The 21955-nt window shown below is 36.8% G+C and overlaps 2 protein-coding genes and 2 long non-coding RNA genes across 9 annotated transcripts; 2 read left to right on the forward strand and 2 right to left on the reverse strand.

Annotated features, from left to right (window-relative positions):
• Positions 1-5168: 5168 nt before the first annotated feature.
• Positions 5169-6095, reverse strand: LOC112158853. Its single transcript, XR_002921378.1, has 3 exons — positions 6028-6095; positions 5633-5717; positions 5169-5218 (listed from the first exon to the last, which is right to left on the reverse strand). It is a non-coding gene; the product is annotated as an uncharacterized LOC112158853 (long non-coding RNA).
• Positions 6096-6128: 33 nt separating this feature from the next.
• On the forward strand, positions 6129-11972 carry LOC112159482 (kelch repeat and BTB domain-containing protein 12). 3 transcript variants are annotated; one of them, XM_024293570.2, is made up of 10 exons: positions 6129-6777; positions 8379-8552; positions 8677-8858; positions 8943-9075; positions 9156-9389; positions 9474-9832; positions 9917-10190; positions 10731-10878; positions 10949-11146; positions 11297-11972. In XM_024293570.2, the coding sequence occupies exons 2-10, from the start codon at positions 8385-8387 to the stop codon at positions 11458-11460; spliced, it is 1860 nt and encodes a 619-aa protein (XP_024149338.1). In that variant the 5' UTR covers positions 6129-6777; positions 8379-8384; the 3' UTR covers positions 11461-11972. The 3 variants fall into 3 exon arrangements, with proteins under 3 accessions (XP_024149338.1, XP_036068646.1, XP_024149339.1); XM_036212753.1 differs by lacking the exon at positions 6129-6777 and having other exon boundaries at positions 8254-8552; XM_024293571.2 differs by lacking the exon at positions 6129-6777 and having other exon boundaries at positions 8414-8552; positions 8643-8858.
• A 523-nt stretch (positions 11973-12495) lies between these two features.
• On the forward strand, positions 12496-20250 carry LOC112158619 (anti-Muellerian hormone type-2 receptor). 4 transcript variants are annotated; one of them, XM_036212754.1, is made up of 12 exons: positions 12496-13397; positions 13856-14021; positions 14129-14293; positions 15095-15184; positions 15353-15376; positions 15885-15988; positions 16087-16308; positions 17662-17776; positions 17985-18139; positions 18332-18488; positions 19705-19841; positions 19927-20250. In XM_036212754.1, the coding sequence occupies exons 1-12, from the start codon at positions 13278-13280 to the stop codon at positions 20041-20043; spliced, it is 1572 nt and encodes a 523-aa protein (XP_036068647.1). In that variant the 5' UTR covers positions 12496-13277; the 3' UTR covers positions 20044-20250. The 4 variants fall into 4 exon arrangements, with proteins under 4 accessions (XP_036068647.1, XP_036068648.1, XP_024147820.1 ...); XM_024292052.2 differs by having other exon boundaries at positions 12498-13397; positions 13830-14021; positions 19927-20242; XM_036212755.1 differs by lacking the exon at positions 15353-15376.
• LOC118598949 lies at positions 20248-21449 on the reverse strand. The gene is made up of 2 exons (XR_004948187.1): positions 20596-21449; positions 20248-20516 (listed from the first exon to the last, which is right to left on the reverse strand). It is a non-coding gene; the product is annotated as an uncharacterized LOC118598949 (long non-coding RNA).
• Between the last annotated feature and the right edge of the window lie 506 nt (positions 21450-21955).

The raw sequence follows: 21955 nt of genomic DNA on the forward strand, positions 1-21955 counted from the left end.
TACAAACTTGTGTTTTGGGTGAATCCTGGAATCACTATTTCATTTTTTATTCAAGCACAAGGTGTACTGAGTTGCCTTCCTCCCTTCTATTTAGTCCATCCAAAGTTTTCTTTTTTTGTGGTATTTTCTCTCTTAGAAGTGTAAAATACATAAAAAGTTGAGATAAGCGGGAGAACAAACTGTAATCTGCACCCTGACATCAACCCTGTCAAATACTTTTTTTCATGTTTTGAGAAGGTTTAAAGACTGAAGTAAAAATGTTATTGAAAAACCTTCTGACTTTAGTGATAAAAGATTTCCTAAAATAGGAGATAAGCGAGTTTACCCTGAAGATAGGAAACTTGTAAAATGGTGAAAAATACAGTCGAAACAGTAGTAAAATCCTCAAGCAAGAGCTTACGTCTGGTTCAAGGTTTTCATTGACTGTTAGTTTTGTCCTTGATTGCTGTGCAGTCAATCAGTCCAACATTTTTGGCAGAGAACATGCTTCACAATAAAGGCACTTTAGGTTTTTATAACCTCTCTTTGTTCAGGAGACTTAGAGGAGGCTTTGAATCACTGGTCGAGTTGCAAATATCAGTAAAAATTAATCGTGCATGATCATATTTGACACAATCTTTTATATGTTTTTTTTCCCTAGAAGACTCATTATTCTGGAACTGAATGTTTTATTTCAACGCTGCTTTAATTTTAAAAATGCTTTCAATGAAGGTGTGTTTGTGAGGTCTATTATACAATGATCAGCCATTGCCCTCAGGACTTACATAAGAGCATAAAAATGAAACATAGGATGACATTTCATTTTTACAACCAAAAAATAACTAACAGCAATGGATGAGTGTTGGAGAAAACATCCCTCCACATATTAACCTGGGTCTCTGTCAGACACGTGTGAGCCCATGTGTTTAAAACAAGGGGACATTCCAATGACACGGCAGAACTGAGGAGCATATTTGGCTCGAGCTGCGAGAACATCAATTTAAAATAAACATTAACTTTTTCCAGAACCTTGTCAGGCAGATACATAACCGGACATAAAGAATTCACATATGTTGTCCTTTGGGAGGAAAATTTCCACTTTGACATTGCTAGGCTTGATGATTGAGCAACTGACTTGTGCTATTTGGGGCGTTTTTTATGTTTTTGACTCAGTCATGCAGAGTACTACTTTTTATAAAAATTTTTTTACAGAAACATTTATATTTCGCCTTTTTTTTAACTAATAGAGCTTATGTAATTGTCGTATAGAAATATTCTTCCACAATAAAAATAAATGTACTAACACCACATCTTTCTGTTATGAAGTATCCCACATAAAACTTACTTTGAGCACATTGAATAGACTTTGTTGACAAACTATATGAAGCCTCACACATCTTTTCCTGCATTCACTGTGTCAAAAGGTAAAAAAGCAAAATAAGTATTTTTCCTACAAAGAAACAAAAGTGAAGTAATATGTTTCTAGTGATCAGGGACGGCGAGGAGAATGCTCACCAGACATTTAAACCTTTATGGCAAATGTGTCAGAATAGGATCAATTTCTTGAGAGTTTAAATGGACTTCAACCCCCATAAAGAACAAAATCTCCCACCAGTGACAAAACCTTAATGTGCACAAATCCTTTTTGTACTGTTTTTTTAGTGTTAGCATGTTTTATGTCTATGGTACCAACACATAGGCTAACTTGTTACTGTGGAAGGTAGCTGAGGTTTTCAGGTGACTGACTGAACATACCTGAGCCAGGTGATTAGCAGCAATTAAAACAATATTCCCTGGATAACAAGTAGAGTATCAGATCTAAAGGACCAACCAGATTTCCATTCACTTTTGTTTAGTAACGCTTACTCTATTTTTCAGAGTATAAGTCATTTTATTTTATTTATTTTAATGTTTTTGGCATAAATTGCCCAGGGGTGCAACTTATACTCAAATGTAACGTAAATTTCATTTTCAAAAAAATACTGCTAGAGGGCACAGTAGGTGTGTACATATCAGTATTTAATACTTACAGGCAGGTAGAAGAAGAAGCTCAGCAGTATTGTTCCAAAGCGACAGAGGATGAAGAATTTAACATATTTAGTGATTAGAGTTTGGTTGACTTGTTAGCATGTTTTATGGTTATCTGAATTTTTGTTTACATGTGCTGATATACTACACATTGATACTTATTTAGCTTCATAAAACATTGGAGGAAGTGTTATTTTGATCTATTCTGTTATTATTATTATTTGCCTTTCAAAAAAATATATATATTTGTATTTTTGTATTTTGTAGCTTTTATATTTGTATTATGCTTATTTTTATTTTGTGTTTGAAACAAAAAACAGTAAACAGTATTTTTTGTTAAATACATTTCTTCATAAAGTGTGACTTATAGTCTGAAAAATACTGTATTTTTGCCGCATTTTAATTCTTCCCAACATGTTTAGGACAAAAACAATTGGAGAAATGTCCTTGAAATTGTGTGTTGAGATCTTACTGGCTCTGATTTCTAATAAATAATATAAAATTGCAGGTAGTTGTGAACTCTCCGGGATAGATCAAAAGTTTCCTCTCAGTAAGGGGGGAATCCTAAAACAAAAAAATATGCAGCTAAAATGGCTTGACAAAAACTGTGCTTCTTTAAGAGACATAAGAGTTTTTGGAGTTTTCCCAAGTATTAGAATTCATCATAATGGATGCTAACTCAGGGGTTAGCGCTCTTGCCTCACAGCAAGAAGATTCCTGGTTCAAGTCCCGGCTTGGGGACCTGAAACAGAATCCTTTCTACGTGGAGTTTGCATGCGAGCGTCCAAAAACAAACTGCTAGATTACTTGGTTACTCTAAATTGTCCCTATCTGCGAATGTGTACATAGGTGTGTGATTGTGGCCTGCAACTGAGTTGCCAGGTTAGACTCTGGCCCCCAATGACCCCGAAATGGACAAAACGGGTTTAGAAAAGGGATGGATGCAATAACTCATTGGATTGTGCTGTAAAAGATGGAGGATAAAAGTTCTGTAACATAGAAAACCACATTAAGGAGTAAGAGGATGCCAGAAAATAATGTAGTGACCAAACGGTGTCCATGCAAACCTGGCATCCTTCAGGGAAAGCCTAAACTGACTTTTTACTGTTACTGCTGACCTAACAGGGTTGAAAAAAATGTTCAAAGACCAGAATAAGAAACCATTAAAAGAAAGAGTCTAAGATGATTGTCTGACCATATGAACAGGACATTTTTTAACAAAATTTTAAGTCAAGTATGTAAAAGTTTGGTATTTGATAGTTCAACAAAAAGGGTTATTTTTTCAACACATGTTCATATGAACACTATTTACCTAAATTTGCCGATAACAGCACATTGACATAGGTTCAGCAGTCATGGAGCATAGCACGCTCGACAGAGCGTAAAAGCAGCGTTCAACAACACTCACTCAGGAGTTGTTCTGTCTGGAGGGTCATGCCACCTCCAGTCTTTCTGCCAGGAAGAGGACATGCTTCATGACACTTTTAGACGTGTAAGCGGCGTATGAAAACGCACACCATGTGCTTGGCATGTCTTCACTTCTGTGAATGTTTTACTCACGTCTTCGTAACTTATCCAAAGATCTTCACGACCAAAATGACTATTTAATCATAAAACTGGCTTTCGAGAACTCTGTAACTTAAAGCGTCAGATGTCTTCCTTTGACAATAAAAGTATTTTCCAGTAAAGTTAGATGGAGTTACATGGCACCGGGATAATAAAACCATACCTTTGTGGTGAAGACACAAAGGTATGACTTGATGTATATGCTCGTGTATGTTTAACCATTGCATGAACTCAATTGTTTGTAAATGCATATTTCAGAACATCTGGCATATTTCTTAAATGATCTCAAATTAGCCACAGAGAAATCAAGACTTCATTAAGAGAATCAGAACAGATTCATAAGAAAGCTGTTTATAAAGACGCCCTGATGTGTTGATAGGGTTTCTTGAAGTGAATTCTTTTACTACCAAGAGTAAAAGGCTTGTTTTCCTCATATCTATGAAATGAATCTCCTGAGGAGTCTGTCTTTTTTCTTCAGAGACAAGATGAAACGGCTTATCAAACCACATTAGACTTTTAAGATGAAGTCCAGGGAGCATCAGCAGAGGATAGTCTGGCCAGATCCCAAAGATCTGTGGCTCCAATGACATTTTATGGGAGCCTAAATACAAGGGCGTTCGTGTTTCACTGTTGCATAATAGCACAGGTGTCTGATAACAAATGACACAAAGACATTATATTTAGAAAAAGCTATCTCTGCTTCTGCTATCTCAGATTTTTATAGATGGCTGAAGCTAATTATACTCAAACTGTGGAGAAAGAACACAGGGCTAGACAAAGTAGTCTTTAAAATTACAATGACTTAAACAAAGATGTGTGTCAATCAACCCCAAATACACAATTTTATCAAAGACTTTCATTTTCTTTACTCACCCATGCCTGTACAGCAGAGGTGTCAAACTCAATCGCACAAGAGGCAAAATCCAAAACACACCTTAGGTCGTTGGCCGAACAGGATACATATGTATTGAACACTCAAACAAAATTTTTAAAAATTTAAAACCGTAACGGGCTGCACGGTGGCGCAGTGGTTAGCGCTCTCGCCTCACAGCGAGAAGGCCCCGGTTCGAATCCCGGCTGGGACCTTTCTGTGTGGAGTTTGCATGTTCTCCCCGTGCATGCGTGGGTTTTCACCGGGGACTCCGGCTTCCTCCCACCGTCCAAAAACATGCTTCATAGGTTAATTGGTGACTCTAAATTGCCCCTAGGTGTGAATGTGTGAGTGAATGTGTGTGATTGAGGCCCTGCGACGAACTGGCGACCTGTCCAGGGTGTACCCCGCCTTCGCCCTTCAGTAGCCGGGTTAGGCTCCGGCACCCCCGCGACCCAGAAAGGGACGAAGCGGATAAGAAGATGGATGGATGGATTAAAACCGTAACTTTTAACATAATTATGAAAATAGATATATTTCATAATAATAAAGATAATGCTTGTGTAAATGTGGTAAGCTGAATTTGGCAGCTGAAGATGCTGAAATTGAGAGCTAAAAACGCTAAAGCTGATAGCTGAAAACGTTGAAGCTGATAGCCAGCTAAAATATTAGCTATATCCCAAATTAGCCTAAAGAAAAAAAAATTTAAAAAAAACATACGTTACCCGAAACAGCTAGCATGTAGTTGAAAAATTAGCTGAACTTTAAAATGACCTGAAAAAACGAAAAAAACAAAAATTAGCCAAAACAGCTAGCGTGTAAATATTTGCCAATCTCCTAAACAGTCTAAAAAAAAAGCCTAAATTAACCAAAACAGCTAGCATGTAGCTGAAATATTAGCTAAACTCCAAAACAACCAAAAAAATCTTAGTAAATGTCAAAATAAAAGCTATCAGAATGCCAATTTTAAAAACTTTAAAAATGTAACTTTTTTAGCATAAATATGAATAAATAAATGCAGGAATATTATTCCAGAATAAATCAACTTAAACCTTAAATAACTTTCATAATTTTCTCTTCATAAAAATATATTTTGACAAAATTATACAAGTTAGAAATAAGCACAAGTTTACATCAGGCCATTATTAACAAAAACATAAAACGATCTGGAGGTCTGGATATAATTACCCAGAGGGCCGGATCCAGCCCCCTGGCCTTGACCTTGACACATGAGATGTACAGGGTCACGTGGATGCAGGAGTCAACCCAGCTGCTGTGGGGCCAAGGATGGATAGTATGACACAAGTTACAAATCACAGCTTTTGCAGACAAAAATCCAAGGTTACAGACAAATAGGCTAATCAAGAATTATGCACCCACAATTCAAATGAGGCTAAATTCTCTCTATAGTATACAACCTAGACGATTTACCAATCAACTGCACAACCACACATATTCACATCTGGGCAATTTCAAAATCACTGGTTAATAATTTAAGCAGGTTTTTGGAATCCGGGAATAAGCCGGAGAAAGCACATGCATGTAAGGAAAGAACGTGTCAACTCCACTCAGTAAGGACCTACACTATATCATCAAAAGTATTCAGTATGAACTGAATGTTCAATATGCCGTGTTGTTGTTTTTTTTTTTTTTTTTTTTTGCAGCTATTAACTGTTTCCAGCGCCTCATTCCTTCAAAAATGTTTGTAAAAACATTCTGCATGTCTGAGTGCTTGATTTGATACACCTGTGGCCAGACCGAGTGATTAGAACACCTGATTCTGATTATTTAGATGGCTGAGCAAATATTTTATTTGAGCCAGGCCTTTTTCTCAGTGAGGCAAGAGTGCCAACCACTACACTGCTGTGAAGCACCCAATAAGAGATCTTTGTTTCTGAAAATTATGCAAAATATCATTTACATTATTTTGTGCACAGTCATAAGTGGTTATAAGACTTCAGTGATGATATTTCTTGTGAATGATAATTTAATAGTATGACACATTGAGTGTGTGTTAACAATATATGTATTATTTTTCAAGATCGTAAATGAAACCTATAATCAACGCCACAGAGTATGGAAGGAACCCACCTCTGGAGACCACCAGCTCCACTAACTTCTCCATGTCTATTTTAAACTGATTTGACTTATGAGTGTACAGTTACCCCCTCACCCACCAACCCACCCCAGCCTCCTGGTAGCACAGAACATGAGACAGATTTGCCACCTGACAAAAATAAACCAACCCATGGAACCGTTCAAGATATAAAAATCAGTGATCTCAGTGGAGAAACTTCTGGATCTTGACGTTGGATGACTTTTCCAAAACATTGGTATGACATCTTCTTTTCTGCATCTGCTTGGCTTTTGACATGCTAACATGCTAGCATAGTGTATGCCAGTAAGATGATGACCTCATGATGTTTAGCTTAGTGTCACTGTCCAAAAGCTATGGAGGCAAATCAGTTCAGCTTAATCGTTGTCATTCGCACCATCCCACTTGATTACAAGACAAGATTTTGCTGAAAAAGAACAAAGTGCGCACAGGGCTGCAAAACCATAGTAGCCGCTACCCTGCTCGTTTTCTAGCCTGTTTCTTCTTCTAAGTTCTTCTTCTGATGATTTTAATTGGCGTTGGAGGATCAGCTTGGTGATGCAATCATGATTTTTAGATTAGAGTGCAGACAAGAAATGAAGCAAAACAAAAACCTGAACCATATTTATCAAGATGTCTTCTTAACAAACTTATTTTTTTTTCTTTTCCAAAATACTAGGGGTAATCATGAATGGATGCATTGATTCATGGTTCTGTCTAAGGCAGATGCAACCCGAGGCTCTGGAGCCACATGTGGCTCTTTTACCCCTCCATTGGGACTCTCTGGTTCTAGAAAAATAAAACGTTTGTACTTTAACAAATTTTTCAGTCAAAAAATTTTACTCAACTCATTCAAAAAAGTTGAAGTAGAGTACGTATCGCTCCGCCAATAATCCATCAAGCGTTGTGGCTTTTTTCTAAGTTCTACTAAAACAGTTGGACACATTTGTGAGTGTCTTGTTCCATTGGAGGTCATTGACCACTTTGGTCCAAAAAATCCAAAAAGGGTCTTTTATAATACGCTCTGATTCAAATTTATCTAGTTCAATTTACAAATATCTGGGTGAGATGCATCAGAAACGGTAAAATCCATTTTTTACAGTTTTATTTTTAAATATCAGTGCTGACATTACACTCCTTACTTCGACATTGAAAATGAGATTATCCTGCATGGGAGAGGGGGTCTTTTATTTTGAAAGGAAGTTATGTGAACCTCTGCCAAGTGATGAACTAGTTCATATTTATTTTTTGTTTTATATATGCCAATAAAAAATAATCATAATAGTAACAGTAATACAAATCAGTGCCTTTTTTTCTAAAGGGTGAAGTAAGATTTTATGGCTCCTGTTAGGTTGTAGTTGGCTAGAAATTGGGTTGAATGTTTCTTTAAGTGTTGAAGGTTGCAGACCCCTGGTCTAAGGCAAGTAGTTAACAGAATCAAATTGAAAACAAAATAAAATGATTATTTTAATCATGGAAAATACCATTTGGATTTAGGGATTGTAGGTTTATTTTACTATAACATAAAAATGACTAAGCGGCACCACAGCTGACAACACACATGTAATGAAAAAATGATCAAGCCATAATTACAGTCCAATATGTGGAAACATAGAATTTTGCAAAGACGTGAAAATAGGACAATCTAGCCTAGTCTAAGCAGGGAATGGGCTGGGTATTTATTCTGCCAGAATGTTAGTGGGAACAAGTGAGTAGGAGGCGGAATCAGGGGAGGAGGCAGCTCCAGCAGCTTTGTTTAATATCTTATTTAAAATAAAAAGAAATCGATTTAGTGTGTGTGTTGTTATTGTATTTATATTAGCTCTTCTGAGCCCACAGACCTCCATGGAGACCGAGGAGCTCTCTACCCAAGGAGAGCACAGCTTGTTCCTGCTGAGGCAGCTGGACAGGATGAGAGCGGCTGAAGAGCTCACTGATGTGGTGCTGCTGGCAGAGGGGATTCCCTTCCCTTGCCACATGGTGGTGCTGTCCGCTTTTAGTCCTTGCTTCCAGGTAAATTAAAATCCATGCAGCATTGGTTCATTTAACTTTTTTTTAAGATAATAGAATATAAAACAACAAAATGTTTTGCAAACCACGTAGACTGTGGTGTGAAACATGACATCCTGCTGTCCAGGCCATGTTCACATGTGGTCTGAGGGAGAGCCGAGGAGGACAGGTGCCTCTCAGAGACACTCCTGCAGAGAGCTTAGAGCTGCTGCTGAACTACATGTACCAGGGTGAACTCCCACTCTCCAACAGCAACATCCAAGGAGTGGCTGCTGCCGCTTTCCTGCTCAACATAGATGGAGCCTTCAAGTGGGTAAAGGAATTCAAAGAGACAAATGCGTGAAATGAAACACCGATCCAACATGTGCGTTTATCTGTGCGTGTTGAATGAAGGTTATGTCAGAGCCACATGGAGGCTTGGATGGACCCGTCAAACTGTGTCGGCCTGTATCATTGGGCCAGAGACCTTGGGGTTTGTGACCTGGCAGACTGTGCTTTGAAATACCTTTGTCAGCACTTTGCACAGGTGAGTCCAAAAGTTGTCCCAATAATAGATGTGGAAAAATCCTCTAAGAGGATTTAAACTTGTGAATTTAAACGTTTGAGGTATGTGAGGAAGATGAAGTGCTGGAACTGGATGCACACAGTCTGGGGGATCTGCTGGGTTCAGATGACCTCAACGTATCACAGGAGGAGGTAGTGCTGGAGCTGGTGCTGCGCTGGGTGGAGAGGCATCGAGGTGACTCACACTGTGAAGCCCAGGCTGTGGAGTTGCTCAGACGTGTGCGCCTGGAGCTGGTCGACCCTGGATTTCTCAGAAAAGCGAGGAGGAGGAACCCGGTGAGAGGGAATGTAGCTTTTGTGCACAATCAACAAAAGATAAGATGATAAAAAGTCTTTTATTAAGAAAAAAATAATCTGCAGGTGCTGCTGGGTGATGCCGAGTGCTTTGGGATGATCGATGCTGCTCTCCAGACCTCCGGTCTTTGTGAAACAGCAGCTCCGCCTCGCCCACCTCTTCGATATGGAATGGAGACGACTGACCTGCTGCTCTGTTTGGGGGGAGTGAACAGGGAGGGGATTCCTGCTCGACGCGGGGGAGTCGCTGACCTCTGCTTTTGTTTTGCCCCTCGGGGTAGAAAGACTTACTACATACCCTCTCCACTGAGAGGATGTAAAGGTACGGGCCAAATCACTTCAGGTGCAGTGAGCCTGAACAACAGCATAGTGGTTGTTGTTGAGGCAGAAGATAAAGACAGAATGAAGAGACTTGATATCTACAGGTGTGTGTGCGAATATGTGATTATTTTTTATTTATTTATTTTTTTTGTATCCTAAAAAATCCAAAGTTCCCTTATTTGTTTCAGGTACGATAAATCAGAAGAGGACAGCTGGGTGAAAGTGTGCTCTGCACCTTACAGGGACATGTACGCCTTAGGACAATTAGGGGAGGCCCTTTATTTGATAGGTGGTCAGATGAAAGTGAACAATCACTACGTGATCACTGACAGTGTGCAGAGATGGTCTCTGAAGAGGGAAGGCAGCTGGCTCAGCTTTGCTCCACTGCCCCTCCCTTTGGCCTGCCACTGCGTCGTGAGCCTGAAGGATCATCTTTACGTGCTGGGGGGCTGGACGCCACAGGTGCAGTGCATTTTCTGCTGAGGTGTGCATTCAAATGTTGCAGTTAAATTAAACATACACTAGAAAAACAGACTCCATAGAAATAAGTCGAAAATTATGGCTGATTTTCTGTAAATAAGCAAAAAAATCTGCCAATGTGGTAAGAAAAAACACCAATCTTATTTTAAAATATTTTCACTGAGACTTATTATCTTGAAAAATTTCTCAATAAGATTATTTTTTAAAAAGACAAAAAATTAGACATTTTTATTGAAACAAGAAGCATTTTACTTTCTAAAAATTCGTTTTTTGTTTCAAAGACTACCACTATGTTTTAAATAAAGTTATTTAAATTACTGTTATTTGGATATAATCTTGAATTAGAGGTATATCAGAATTAAAACTCTTTACAAAAGAGAGTTCCAACGAAAATCAGGTCTTTTTTCAGATTTAGCAGAAAATCAAGATTTTGGCGCCCTCTAGTGGTAGCTTAGTGGAAATGTCTTTTTCAGTGGTTAAAACAGCTTTTTTTTTTAGCTTTTTTCTTCAAATCTTTTACAGAATATTCCCGATGCTGAGCTAGACAAGCTCAGTAACCGAATGTTTAAGTTTGATGCTGCCAAAGACAGCTGGACTGAGTGTGCCAGAATGAAGTACTCCAGGTACCGCTGTAGCACAGCCGTCCTCAACAGAGAGATCTACATTTTAGGTACCACTATAAAACTGTGGTGTTGTGTTTAAGTTTTCTGCATTTGAGTCCTTTATGGGGGTGTTTTCAGGGGGTATAGGATGTGATGGAGAGGACCGGGGACAATCTCGCCACTGTCTAAGCTCTGTGGAGATCTACAACACTGATGAGGACACCTGGAGGCCGGGACCAACGCTCCCCACATCCCTACTCTCACTTCGAACAAACACCTCTAATGTAGGAGTGATTGACAAAAAGATCTACCTCTGTGGATATTTCAAGGGGGCAGGTCAGCATCAGTGATTCATTTTTGTCTTTATTTTAACTATTTTTAGCAAGAGGAGCTCTTCTATTGCCATACAGAAAAGCCATTCAAGCTGATAAATAGTGATTTACATTAACATCTGGGTCAGTTACTTCCTTTCTGTCCTGACTGCAGGTCGCCATGAGATCATCACCAAGGAGATTTTAGAGTTAGATCCTGCAGACAACGTGTGGACTGTCCTGGTGAGACGAGCAGCCATGCATGACACTTACGATGTCTGTGTGGTTGCTAACCTTAATCCTCGAGATCTCATCTCTCCACAATGCTTTTCTCTATAACTGTGACAGCACTTGTGGGTGTGAAGTGACAGTGTTCTCCTAACTTCCTGCCAAACTTTAGTGCAGTTTTGTTCTGTGATTTACTCAATCTCTTGTCAAATAAATGCATGGCTTACATGTATTTTTGCAAAGATCTGACTGAACTAATACAACATACTAAATATTTAAAAAATAAATAATATATTTTTAGTATCTAAAATAGTTTGACTGAGTTTGTTAACTTTAAGATGTTTTTGCACATAACGCTGTATTGTAATGTGAAATAAAGGTTGTTGCAAACTGAAAAGTAATTAAAAAATATCCCAAATTACATTTTCTTTGAATTGTAAATAAAAACAACCATTGTAAACATTTAGTGTTTTTTTTTTAATTCACACCATTGTTTTCTTTTTGTTTAGTTTTATCAAGACTGTGTTAATTATAGTTTCTGTGTCCTGTTTGAGTTAACCTGTTGTTTTTTTATGGATCTTTTATTGAAATATTATAATAAAAACGTGAAAGCTGTTTCCCAACTTCATTTTCTAAAGCTTCTTGTTTTCATTCCATTTTTCCTTTTGTAGTGTACATTTCTTACCATGAGAAATGTTTGACAAGTTGCAAAAGTCAAAGTAAAAGGCAAAGCACAGATTCAGTATAAATTTTTTTTGTTAAAGAATCAAGACAAACATGAACTAAATTTAGTCTCTTTCAAATGGTATAATATAAAAACTCATTTTGCTCCTTTATGCCTTTCAGAGCAAAATGTTATCATATATGCAGCACTTGATGTAAAGATGTAAAATAAAAAAGATGTAAAGCAGTAAATTATCTTTACTCTAAACCACATGTGTCAAAGTCAAGGCCCGGGGGCCGGATCCGGCCCTCAAGGTAATTGTATCCGGCCCTCTGGATCATTTTATTTTATTGTTATTAATGGCCCGATGTCATCGTGCACTTATTTATAACATGTATAATTTTGACCAAATACATTTTTATGGAGAGTAAAATATTGAAAGTTACTTAAGGCTTACGTTAATTTATTCTGGAATAATATTCCTGCCTGTTTTTATTCATAGTAATGTTAAAAAGTTACATTTAAAAAATGTAGTTCTAGTGTGTTCATACATGTTTTTCCTGTTTGGTCTGCCACCTAAAGTGTGGTTTGGATTCTGGCCTCCTGTGCGACTGAGTTTGACACCCCTGCTCTAAACCTTTCCAAGCTTTTTTCAAAATCAGCAGTCGACACTGTCTTGTCTATTTGGAGCTAGGATCTAGAAATAAGGAATTTTTTATTGTAATGAGTCAAAATCATTTTGCCCCATAAACGTTTGACAAGAAAAACTGAATTTAAGACAAAAAAAAAACAAAACCTTAGATTGCATTCTCATTTTATCCTAAAATGAGTCATTTCCGCTTATTAAACTATTTTTTTCCATTTTAATGAAAATATTTTTTTTATTTTTTAACATTAAAAAAAACTCTAAAATACAATTTGCTGAGAACTGCTAACTTATTATTTGACTTTATAGCATTCAATTTGAAGTAATTCTATCAAACACTCAGCTTTTATAGCTATTTTTTCCTTTTTTTAATAAGGATTTTCTGCATGGACAGATCCTTTTATTACTTTCTAGTGATTTCCTTCTTAAGTCTAGTTTTCTTTTCCTACTCTTGGGATACCCCTTTTGTAGTGTCAGAAACAAACAAAAAAATATCTAAAAAAAAATGACCAATATGGAGTTTCTTTTGGGGAAAATCCCTCATCTTTCTTCGAGTTGACTATATCGTCATGGAAGACTCAAGATCAGAACAACAGGCTCTATCTTGGGAGGAAACAGATGCAGGTGTCTCTGTGGGAGAGATGCACGTGGGAAACTCCTCACATTCCTCCTGCTGATACTGAGTGTGGTCACAGCGCTCTGAGATGGAGAAAACGCTGCTGTGGATTCTGGCTTTATGTGAGTTTAAAAAAAACTCCTTACTTTTTTAGTTTTCAATCATCCATTGTGACTTTTCTTTTTTGTTAAAGTTCAGCATTTAAACTTAACATCTATTTAACTTTGTGACAATGTCTTCCACTGTTTTTAATATCTTAGTTTAGAGAAAAACTAAAAAGTAATTTTATTATTCTTTGAGATGTTTTAAAAAGTATTTTTAAGGATCCATGGCAACAAATAAACACTTTTTTCTTAGATCCAAATCTGATAAAAGTGATCAAAACTCTTAAGATTACAAACATAAATGCTTGACTTTTTTATTTTTTAGCATCTTGGTAAAAAGATAAATAATTTGTTGTTTGTTGATATTTAAATATATATGACAAAAGTTGAATTTTTTATCTTTTATTCTGGTTGAGATTATTAACACTCCCTGTGTTACATCTTCTCCAGACTGCCTTAAATGTGTGTTTCCTCAGTCCTCACTTCCAAAGAGACAGTGTGTTTTTCAAGTAAGCCACAAAAACAGCGGTGGATACTTATCTGCTGGTAATGTGAGTGGATCCCTGCAGCTCTGTGAGAACACCCGCTGCTGCATTGCTATCTATCGCATGATAAACGACCAACCACAGGTGGACACTCTCGGTACGTCTACCCAAGACTAAACATTGAAACACCTGGATTAGGCTGGATTCATAGATTATTTTAATATCTCTTTTTGTACTTTTGATCTTTTGATTCTTGTGTTGCAGCTTGTGGTAAAGTAGAAACATTTTGTCCGGATGCAACCTGCAAGGTACAACTACGCCTTAAAAACCGCTTCATACGATGTGTGTGTGGGACAGATCTCTGCAACGGTAACTTCACGTGGACTCCAGATTCAGAGCAGCATCCACTCACCGACTCCATCTCTGCAGGTAGAAGACTGGGAGCATCTCTTATCGGGACAGCTTGTTCAAAATTACACACAAATTATACTACCAACATTTCTTAAAATGACTCCAGTTTTCTTATGTGATCTGCAGAATCTTGTTTTTCTGTCACTTGAACAAAATAAAAAATATACAAATGAAAAACCTAAACACTATGAAGTCCAACTTGGCTCAAACTGTTATCTATTTAGATTCTGTAATACAAAAAATATAGAGAAATATGCAATCTGTGAAGGAAACTGTAAATGATTGGAGACAGTAAGGCAAAATAGTTATGTAGTTCACTTTATCTATGCAAAAATTGTGTCCAAATTGCATAATTCATTACATTTCCGTACTATTATCTAAATGTAAGCCACTGATGTCAGGTAAGACACTGAAAAACTCGTTTTTTTTGGTCAGGAAGTCTAACACTGCTTTGTGAAGAGCTGGAGACAAAAACTAAAATCCACTTTTTTGAGTACCATGAATGATCTGCAGTACTGAAGTAAAAGTGAGGTGAATTTATTTTTAGTTTGTTTTATTAACAAATTGATCACAACTAAGATTGTCCCAAAGAACTATGCAAAAAACATCAAACAAATTTTAGATTTTTTAAGGAAGTTAAGTTGATTATTCTGAGTTAAGTAGCCTCTTGAGATGCTAATTAAAGAGACACATTGCTATTTTTTAAATATACTAGACCAAGTACTATAATGCCAACATGTGACAACATTTAATTTATGTCTCTTCCAATTTAAGAAATCTGAATTCATAAAAGCTTTATTTTTGTAATCTGTTTTGAAGCTGACATCTTGAAGATTGTTGTGTTGGTGATGTTTCCAATCCTCGTCTTTGCACTCGCTGCCAAGTGGATTTATTTCTACAAAAAGAAAGGTAACACCATTTTCCTTCAACAGCAGGAATAACAATACAAGAACATTTTTGCTCATGAGAAGGTTTTGCCAATTTACAAAATGCAACCAGTGTGAAATATGAAATATTAGACTACAATATTCTGCATTCATCCTTAATGTTGCTCATTTTTATCGTCAAAATTTTCAGCAAAAGCAATCAGCCAAGACAGAGGTATGTTTTAATGTGTTTTTAGCAGTTTTTAAATTGAATTGTGATTTGTGTGGTAGCATAAAATACTGAGTTCAAACTGGCTCCCTTGAATTCATGGCAACACAAAATTAAAACAATAAATTATCTAATCTTTACTTTGAAATCATTAGAAATCAAATTTTGTTTGCATTAGTAATATGATTTATTGCCTTGATCTCTCAACTAAGAAGCTTTGCAGCTAATGAGAAGATTACAAAGATTGTGTTGTTGCTGAATGACTGAAAAAAAGGAAACTGATCCTTTCCCCATGTCAGGTGATTATTTTCTCTCAAACTTTAAGGATTTTTCCCCCCATGGTTTGGAGCTGAGTTCCCATGATTTTCAGCCTGACAATGCTTACATTATTTTCTGCTCAACTGACCTTGAACGTTATCACCTCTGTTACTCCTCTGCAACACTTCAGCAACCGTCCAGTCCGCCTCTTTTCAACTTTTTTTGTGTCACATTCTGATTTAATGTCCTATTTTAGAGAAAAATCTACAATCTGTTGATCCTGATGACAACATCCTGCAACCGTGTTCTTGTCAACCAAAAACTCCTGCGAGTTACATTACGAACATCGAACTACAGCAGGTATGAACTGCAGCATAAAAACAAAATTGTTTTGCAGGAATATTTCTCTTTCAGCTGTACAGTTATGACCCGCTTTAAGGTTTGTTTATGTCTTACAGGTTGTGGGACAAGGACACTTTGCAACAGTTTTTAAAGGGAATTACAAGGATGCTGCAGTGGCTGTGAAAGTGTATCCTGCTGGGTGGAAAGATAAATTCACAACAGAAAAGGATATTTATGAATTACCGCTGATGAGGCATGCTGGGATTGTTCACTTCCTGGGCGCAGGGAGGAACCCAAGTGACAGAAGCTGGTTTGTTGTGCTGGAGTTTGCAGAACATGTAAGTGTGAAGAGGATTCTGTAAACTAGAAGAAGGTTGGAAATGTTGAAGTGGGAAGAATGAGTAAAGTTTAAAGGGGTCGACCTGCCAAAAAATATGCTCAAATGTTTTTGAAACAACAGATTTTAGAAAAAAAGCATCATGAAGAAGAAATATATATATAATTATGTTGAAAAAAACGACAGAATCCACACAGCCCAAACATATTTTTGGGGATAAAATCAGACTTGGAGCTAAAAGGAAAAAGATCAGTTTAGCAATCTGCCCCTAGTGGTCTTTTGAGGAACTGCATGTCTGTGTACTTCCTGGTTTACACCAAATTTAGGAATAAAAGTTGGGGGTTTAGGGACTGCAAAGAAAGACACTAAACAGAAAAAATGTATAGGAAAAAATACATTTATTCAATTATTTTCGTTTAACAACACAATGATAAAAATAGAGTTGTTGGGCCATTAAATGGGCAGACCAGACAAGGGCAGACATTTCACCGTCCTTCATAAGTCACAAGTTACGTTTTCTTTTCATTGCCGTCATAGCAAATTATTAAATTAGTTTGAGTTATGGATAACAAGATTCAATAAAAAATAACCTAAAAAAGATTTTGGTATTAAGGTATAAAAATGGGGTTTGATTGTTTGAAAAAGATATTTGAAACAATATGTTTTACAATTTAATTTTCATAAAAGTAATTTGATCTCTATTAGTTTACTTACTGTAATTTATTTATATTTATTTATTATTTTGACAGAGGAGTGTGACTGTCTTGAATAAACCTAGTTGGGTTTCTGTAACACACCATCACATACTTTTATTTTTCTGATTTTTTTTTTTAATTCATTTTATTCACAGGCTCTTTTTATGTATGTATATAAATCAAATCAAATCAAATCTGATCTAATCTAATCTAATCTAAATTTATCTAATCTAATAGTAAATAAACAGAAAAGGGCAGAAACATGGATGGGATTATATAAATTTGCTTCTTTTCACTCCTTTTTACGCAACAAATCCAATTCTACTTGACTTCAGTTAATAATCATTATATTTAAATAAACTAATTGGACCTAAATGTTTGCATGCATGCAAATCTCAATTTAAGTTTATGAGTAATTACACTGTTCTTTTTGCTTTTTTTGTTCATTTATCTTTGTTTTGATGCATATCTTTATATCTGAACATGTTTGATGTATCTGTGTGATTTTTTTCTTGCCTAAAATTAATGCTTGAAATAAATCAAATCAAAATATTAAAAGCAAGTACTTCCTTGAAATAACGTTAGAATTAAAAACTGTTGTAACAGTCAGTATCCAGGTCATTTGCAAACACTGATAACTGACAGTCCTTTGATTGCAGGGTTCTCTCCACTCCTTTCTGTGTGAAAACCCCCTCAGCTGGATGCAGGCTCAGGACATGTGCCTGTCCTTGTCCCAGGGACTTTCCTATCTCCACTCTGACCTCCACAGCTCTGGTACAGGCAAATAAAACACAAATGTGTGCATGTGTGTTTTCCAATATTTTGTGACATTTTATATTTGATTCTTAACAAAAAGTAGACATGTTTTATTATTTTTTAATGAACGTAAAATAGGTATTTTTCATCCATATTATTTAACACTTTTGAAAACAAAGCAGGAAATGGATGCTTGTAACAGCACGTGTGCATTTGGTTGTTGCAGGTGTGCACAAACCGGCTGTGGCTCATAGAGACCTGAGCAGCTTCAATGTTTTGGTGAGAACAGATGGAACCTGCGCTCTCTGTGACTTTGGATGCTCCACTGTTCTGCGTTCTTGCTCGAGGCCGTGGGTTATGAAACAGACCAAAAACACAATGGTGAGTCATTTTAAGGGTAAAAACGTGTCAAATACTTTATTGTTCTTAAAATAATAAAAATAATAATAAAAAAAAATGGTTTGACTGATTTATGTATTATTATTATTATTCCACAGATTCATTTTCAAATGAAAAATGAAATAAATCACTAAATTTAAATAGAGAATCCTGAACCTACCAATGTTTCTGCAGGGTTATGCCCAGCTCGGTACTCATTACTACATGTCTCCTGAGATCCTGGAAGGCTCCGTAAACCTGAACAACAGCTCCTTTCTGCTGCAGGCCGACATCTACGCTTTGAGTTTGATATTGTGGGAAATATGGATGCGCTGCTCTGATTTATTTCAGGGTAAGTTGCCTTAAAGGAATAAAAGTCTCATCCTTTCTTTGTCACTACAGCTAGAGTTAAAGTCCCATTAGTTATTATGGGTATCGGTTTGTGAAATTTGTCTTCCACATTTTATGTAAAAGCAAAAATAGGTTTGTATTAAATCCCTCAAACATAGGATTAAGAAATAGTCCTTTTTCTTGGCTAAAATTTGATAAAGAAACTTTAAGACAATTTTTCTCTTTTTTTATTTGAGCTTCGGCCAGATATCTCACAACAGAAGTCCCAAAAAGACCCAAATGAGATCTCTACTTCGAGTTAAATAGTAATAAAGCTGTTATTAATTCATTTCAATTTTAAAATAAATCTGATTATCATTCATTTATTTGATTAGTCTAGAGATGTTCTTCAGTAAAGTTTTTGCAGTTAGTTTTTAGTGATGTTCCATGGACATAACTTCTTCAAGTTACTCCACATTTCTAAGGCTTGCAGTTAAAAAAAGGCTTAAATCCCCCTGGTGGTGTATACTCTCTGGAATAGAGCAGTTTGCATTTAGTCTTATTTATTTAATGTTTGAAACTAAGAAATAATTAAATGATAAGTTTTGTCTCAGATTGAGTGAACATAAAAAAGGTGTTCAACTTCTTTTCTTTTGCCTGTAGCCAATTAGTTTTGTAGTTCTCTGCAAATTCTAGTAGTTGAACATCTTTTTGTCAACAGAGGATATAAGATAACATTTAACATGAATACAAGCTTGCTTAAGGATTGTGGAAATAAACAAAATAAATTAAATATTTCAAGATTTAAAGAGCTTTTCAGAATTTCTTCACATTTTTTTAATTTTTGCTACTGCTTTATTAGTAATAACACCTCAGCTTTTGATAATTAGAACAATAAAAAAATTGTTTTTAATACCCATTTGATCCATTCATTTATGGTGGCCTTCTACTCTGGTGTTCTCTATTGCCACCCTTCCAAAGTCTGCCCGCCACCATATAAAATGTTTTAGCTCCACTACTGATTTAAACCCTTTAATTTGTTTAAAAAAGGAACGTTTCTTTTGCAAGACATTATATTTAAAGGAAATCATCTACAGCTTCCACACATGGATGGGACTCCTTGTGTGGTAGTTCTTTTAATTCCTACATTTTTTTTTAATAGTTTAACCCTAAATACTGCAAATATATTACTTTCATTCAATAAAAACATAAAGTTGTCTTAATATGTCCCTCTGCAGGTGGCGCCGTCCCTCAGCATCTTTTGCCGTATGAGCTGGAGCTGGAAGCCAACGTGACGCTGGAGAGACTCTTCCTCTATGTGTGTGAAATGGACAGGAGACCTTCAATCCCTGAATCCTGGGAGCTGCTGCCGCAGGTAGTTTGGACTGTTGCACTACTAGCTGTGTAGCTGCATGTAAAAAACAAAACAAGTGTCCTAGCTAAACTTCAAACTCTTCCAGGGATCTGCCATGAAGCAACTCCTCACTGAATGTTGGGACCGGGACACAGACGCCCGTTTAACAGCACACTGTGTTGTGGACAGATTAGTGTCTCTACAGGCTGATTTATCACTGTGATTATTAGTATGTGTATATATATATATTGTTGGAGTTGGAAAGCTCTTTTTGTTATATTTGTACACTCTTTGTTCTCATTCTTTTTTTTTTAATTCAAGTCTAGTACCGGTAGTTATATATTCAACTAAATTGTTAAAGAAGATTCAAAATATCAATTTTCTTAGGTAAAATCATTTGATAAAGAGTTGTGTAAATATTGTTTTATTTCTGTAATTTTTTATTGAACTGCAAGGACAATAAAGTTTAACATAAAAGAAGAGATTATTAATTTTCAATTAATGCTTAGTGATAAGATCAAGCCACTTATTGTCAAACAACAGTGTTAACACTTTTTAAATCACACTGACAACAGAAACCAAAATACACAAATCAAAAGTTTACATACCCAGTTGTTATTACCTTGTATTGCCACCTTTTGCACCAATGAGCCTGAAGTCTCTTGTGCTCATTGTGGATGAAGTTCTTTATATACTCTAACGGTAAAGCAGAACATCATTTTTAGCAGAAAACCTCAGGTTCCTTTAAGTTCTTGGACTGTCTTGTTTGACCTACCCGTTTGAAATCTCCCCATTGTGGCTCATAAATACTGAAGTCAGGAGTCTGAGACGGCCACTAAAGAACCTTCACCTTATTCTGATGAAATGTCCCAGTGAATCCCATGCACGTCCAAGCTGAAGGGTACACGTTTTCCTCCAGCATCTTCTTACAATGTGCAGCATTCATTATGCAGGAAAAATCCTGGGAATTATCTGGCAGGACAACATCTCCAGCCAGTTTGTCCTTAAACGGGCAAATATACCAAGTATGTTCGCTTTGCTCACCCAGCGGCGCCTCCGGTGGCTTGGCCATGTCAGACGGATGAACGATGGAAGGATTCCCAAGGACATACTGTACGGCAGGCTCACCACCAGCTCCAGACCTGTCGTACACTTTAAGGACATGAGGAAAACGTGACATGAGGGCAGGTGATGTTGACCCAGCAGGATGGGAACAGATAGCTGAGGTCAGTATCTGCTGGAGAAGGACCATAAAAGAGGTCGTCTGGAAAAGTGAGGAGAAGAGAGAGGAAAAGTGGAAAGTCAAAAGAATCTGCCGAAAGCAGCATTAGCAGCCTCCACAGAGCCAGACGCAACCTTCATCTGAAGTGCAGCAGATCCAGAATTGGCCTGTTCAGCCACAGCAGACACTGTAACTCTAAAACAGACCAAACCGTGGCGCAGATTCCGAGACAGAAGGATCCCAACAATGCATCATGTCATCTATTCTGGCCAAATTTCCTGTGTCTTTGCAGCTTACATATCAGCGATCTGCCAATGTGTTTCACAGTAGGAATTGTGCTATTTTCATCATAAGAATTGTTGACTTCTCTCCAAATGTAGCGTTTATGGATGAGGTCCAAAAAGCTTTCTTCAGATGCCTTCTTATACATCTTGAAACATCCACGCCAGTTTTTTAGAGTCCTGGATCACAGCTGAAGGTGCTCTGACAGTTGTTGCAGAATTTTTTTCTTTTTTTTTGTGACTGGGGTTTGGTTTCAACAGAACCCATCAATTTCCACTTCTTGGTCAAAGTTTGAGCACTAATGACTGGCATTCTCAGTTCCATGGATATCTTTATACGTTTTGTACAGTTATTACCTTTTCTCATAGATCTTTTGACAGCTCTTTAACTTTCCCAATGAATCAATATCCAGAGATGTTAGTGCAGGACTGGATGAAGGATTCAAAGGTCTGTTGGGAGCCTGGAAACTCCAAGACCTTTTGTGCGCACACATCGATTACAGGCAATGAGTCACAGGTTCAGAAATTCAACTCATTCTACCTCTTTTGTATCAGCTTGTGTTCATGTTTTCAGAACAAAGTCATCAAGATATGTACACTTCTGAACAAGATCTTTGGGAAGTTTTCTGTTG

This window comes from Oryzias melastigma, linkage group LG7 (genome assembly GCF_002922805.2).
Source record: "Oryzias melastigma strain HK-1 linkage group LG7, ASM292280v2, whole genome shotgun sequence".
NCBI lineage: Eukaryota > Metazoa > Chordata > Actinopteri > Beloniformes > Adrianichthyidae > Oryzias > Oryzias melastigma.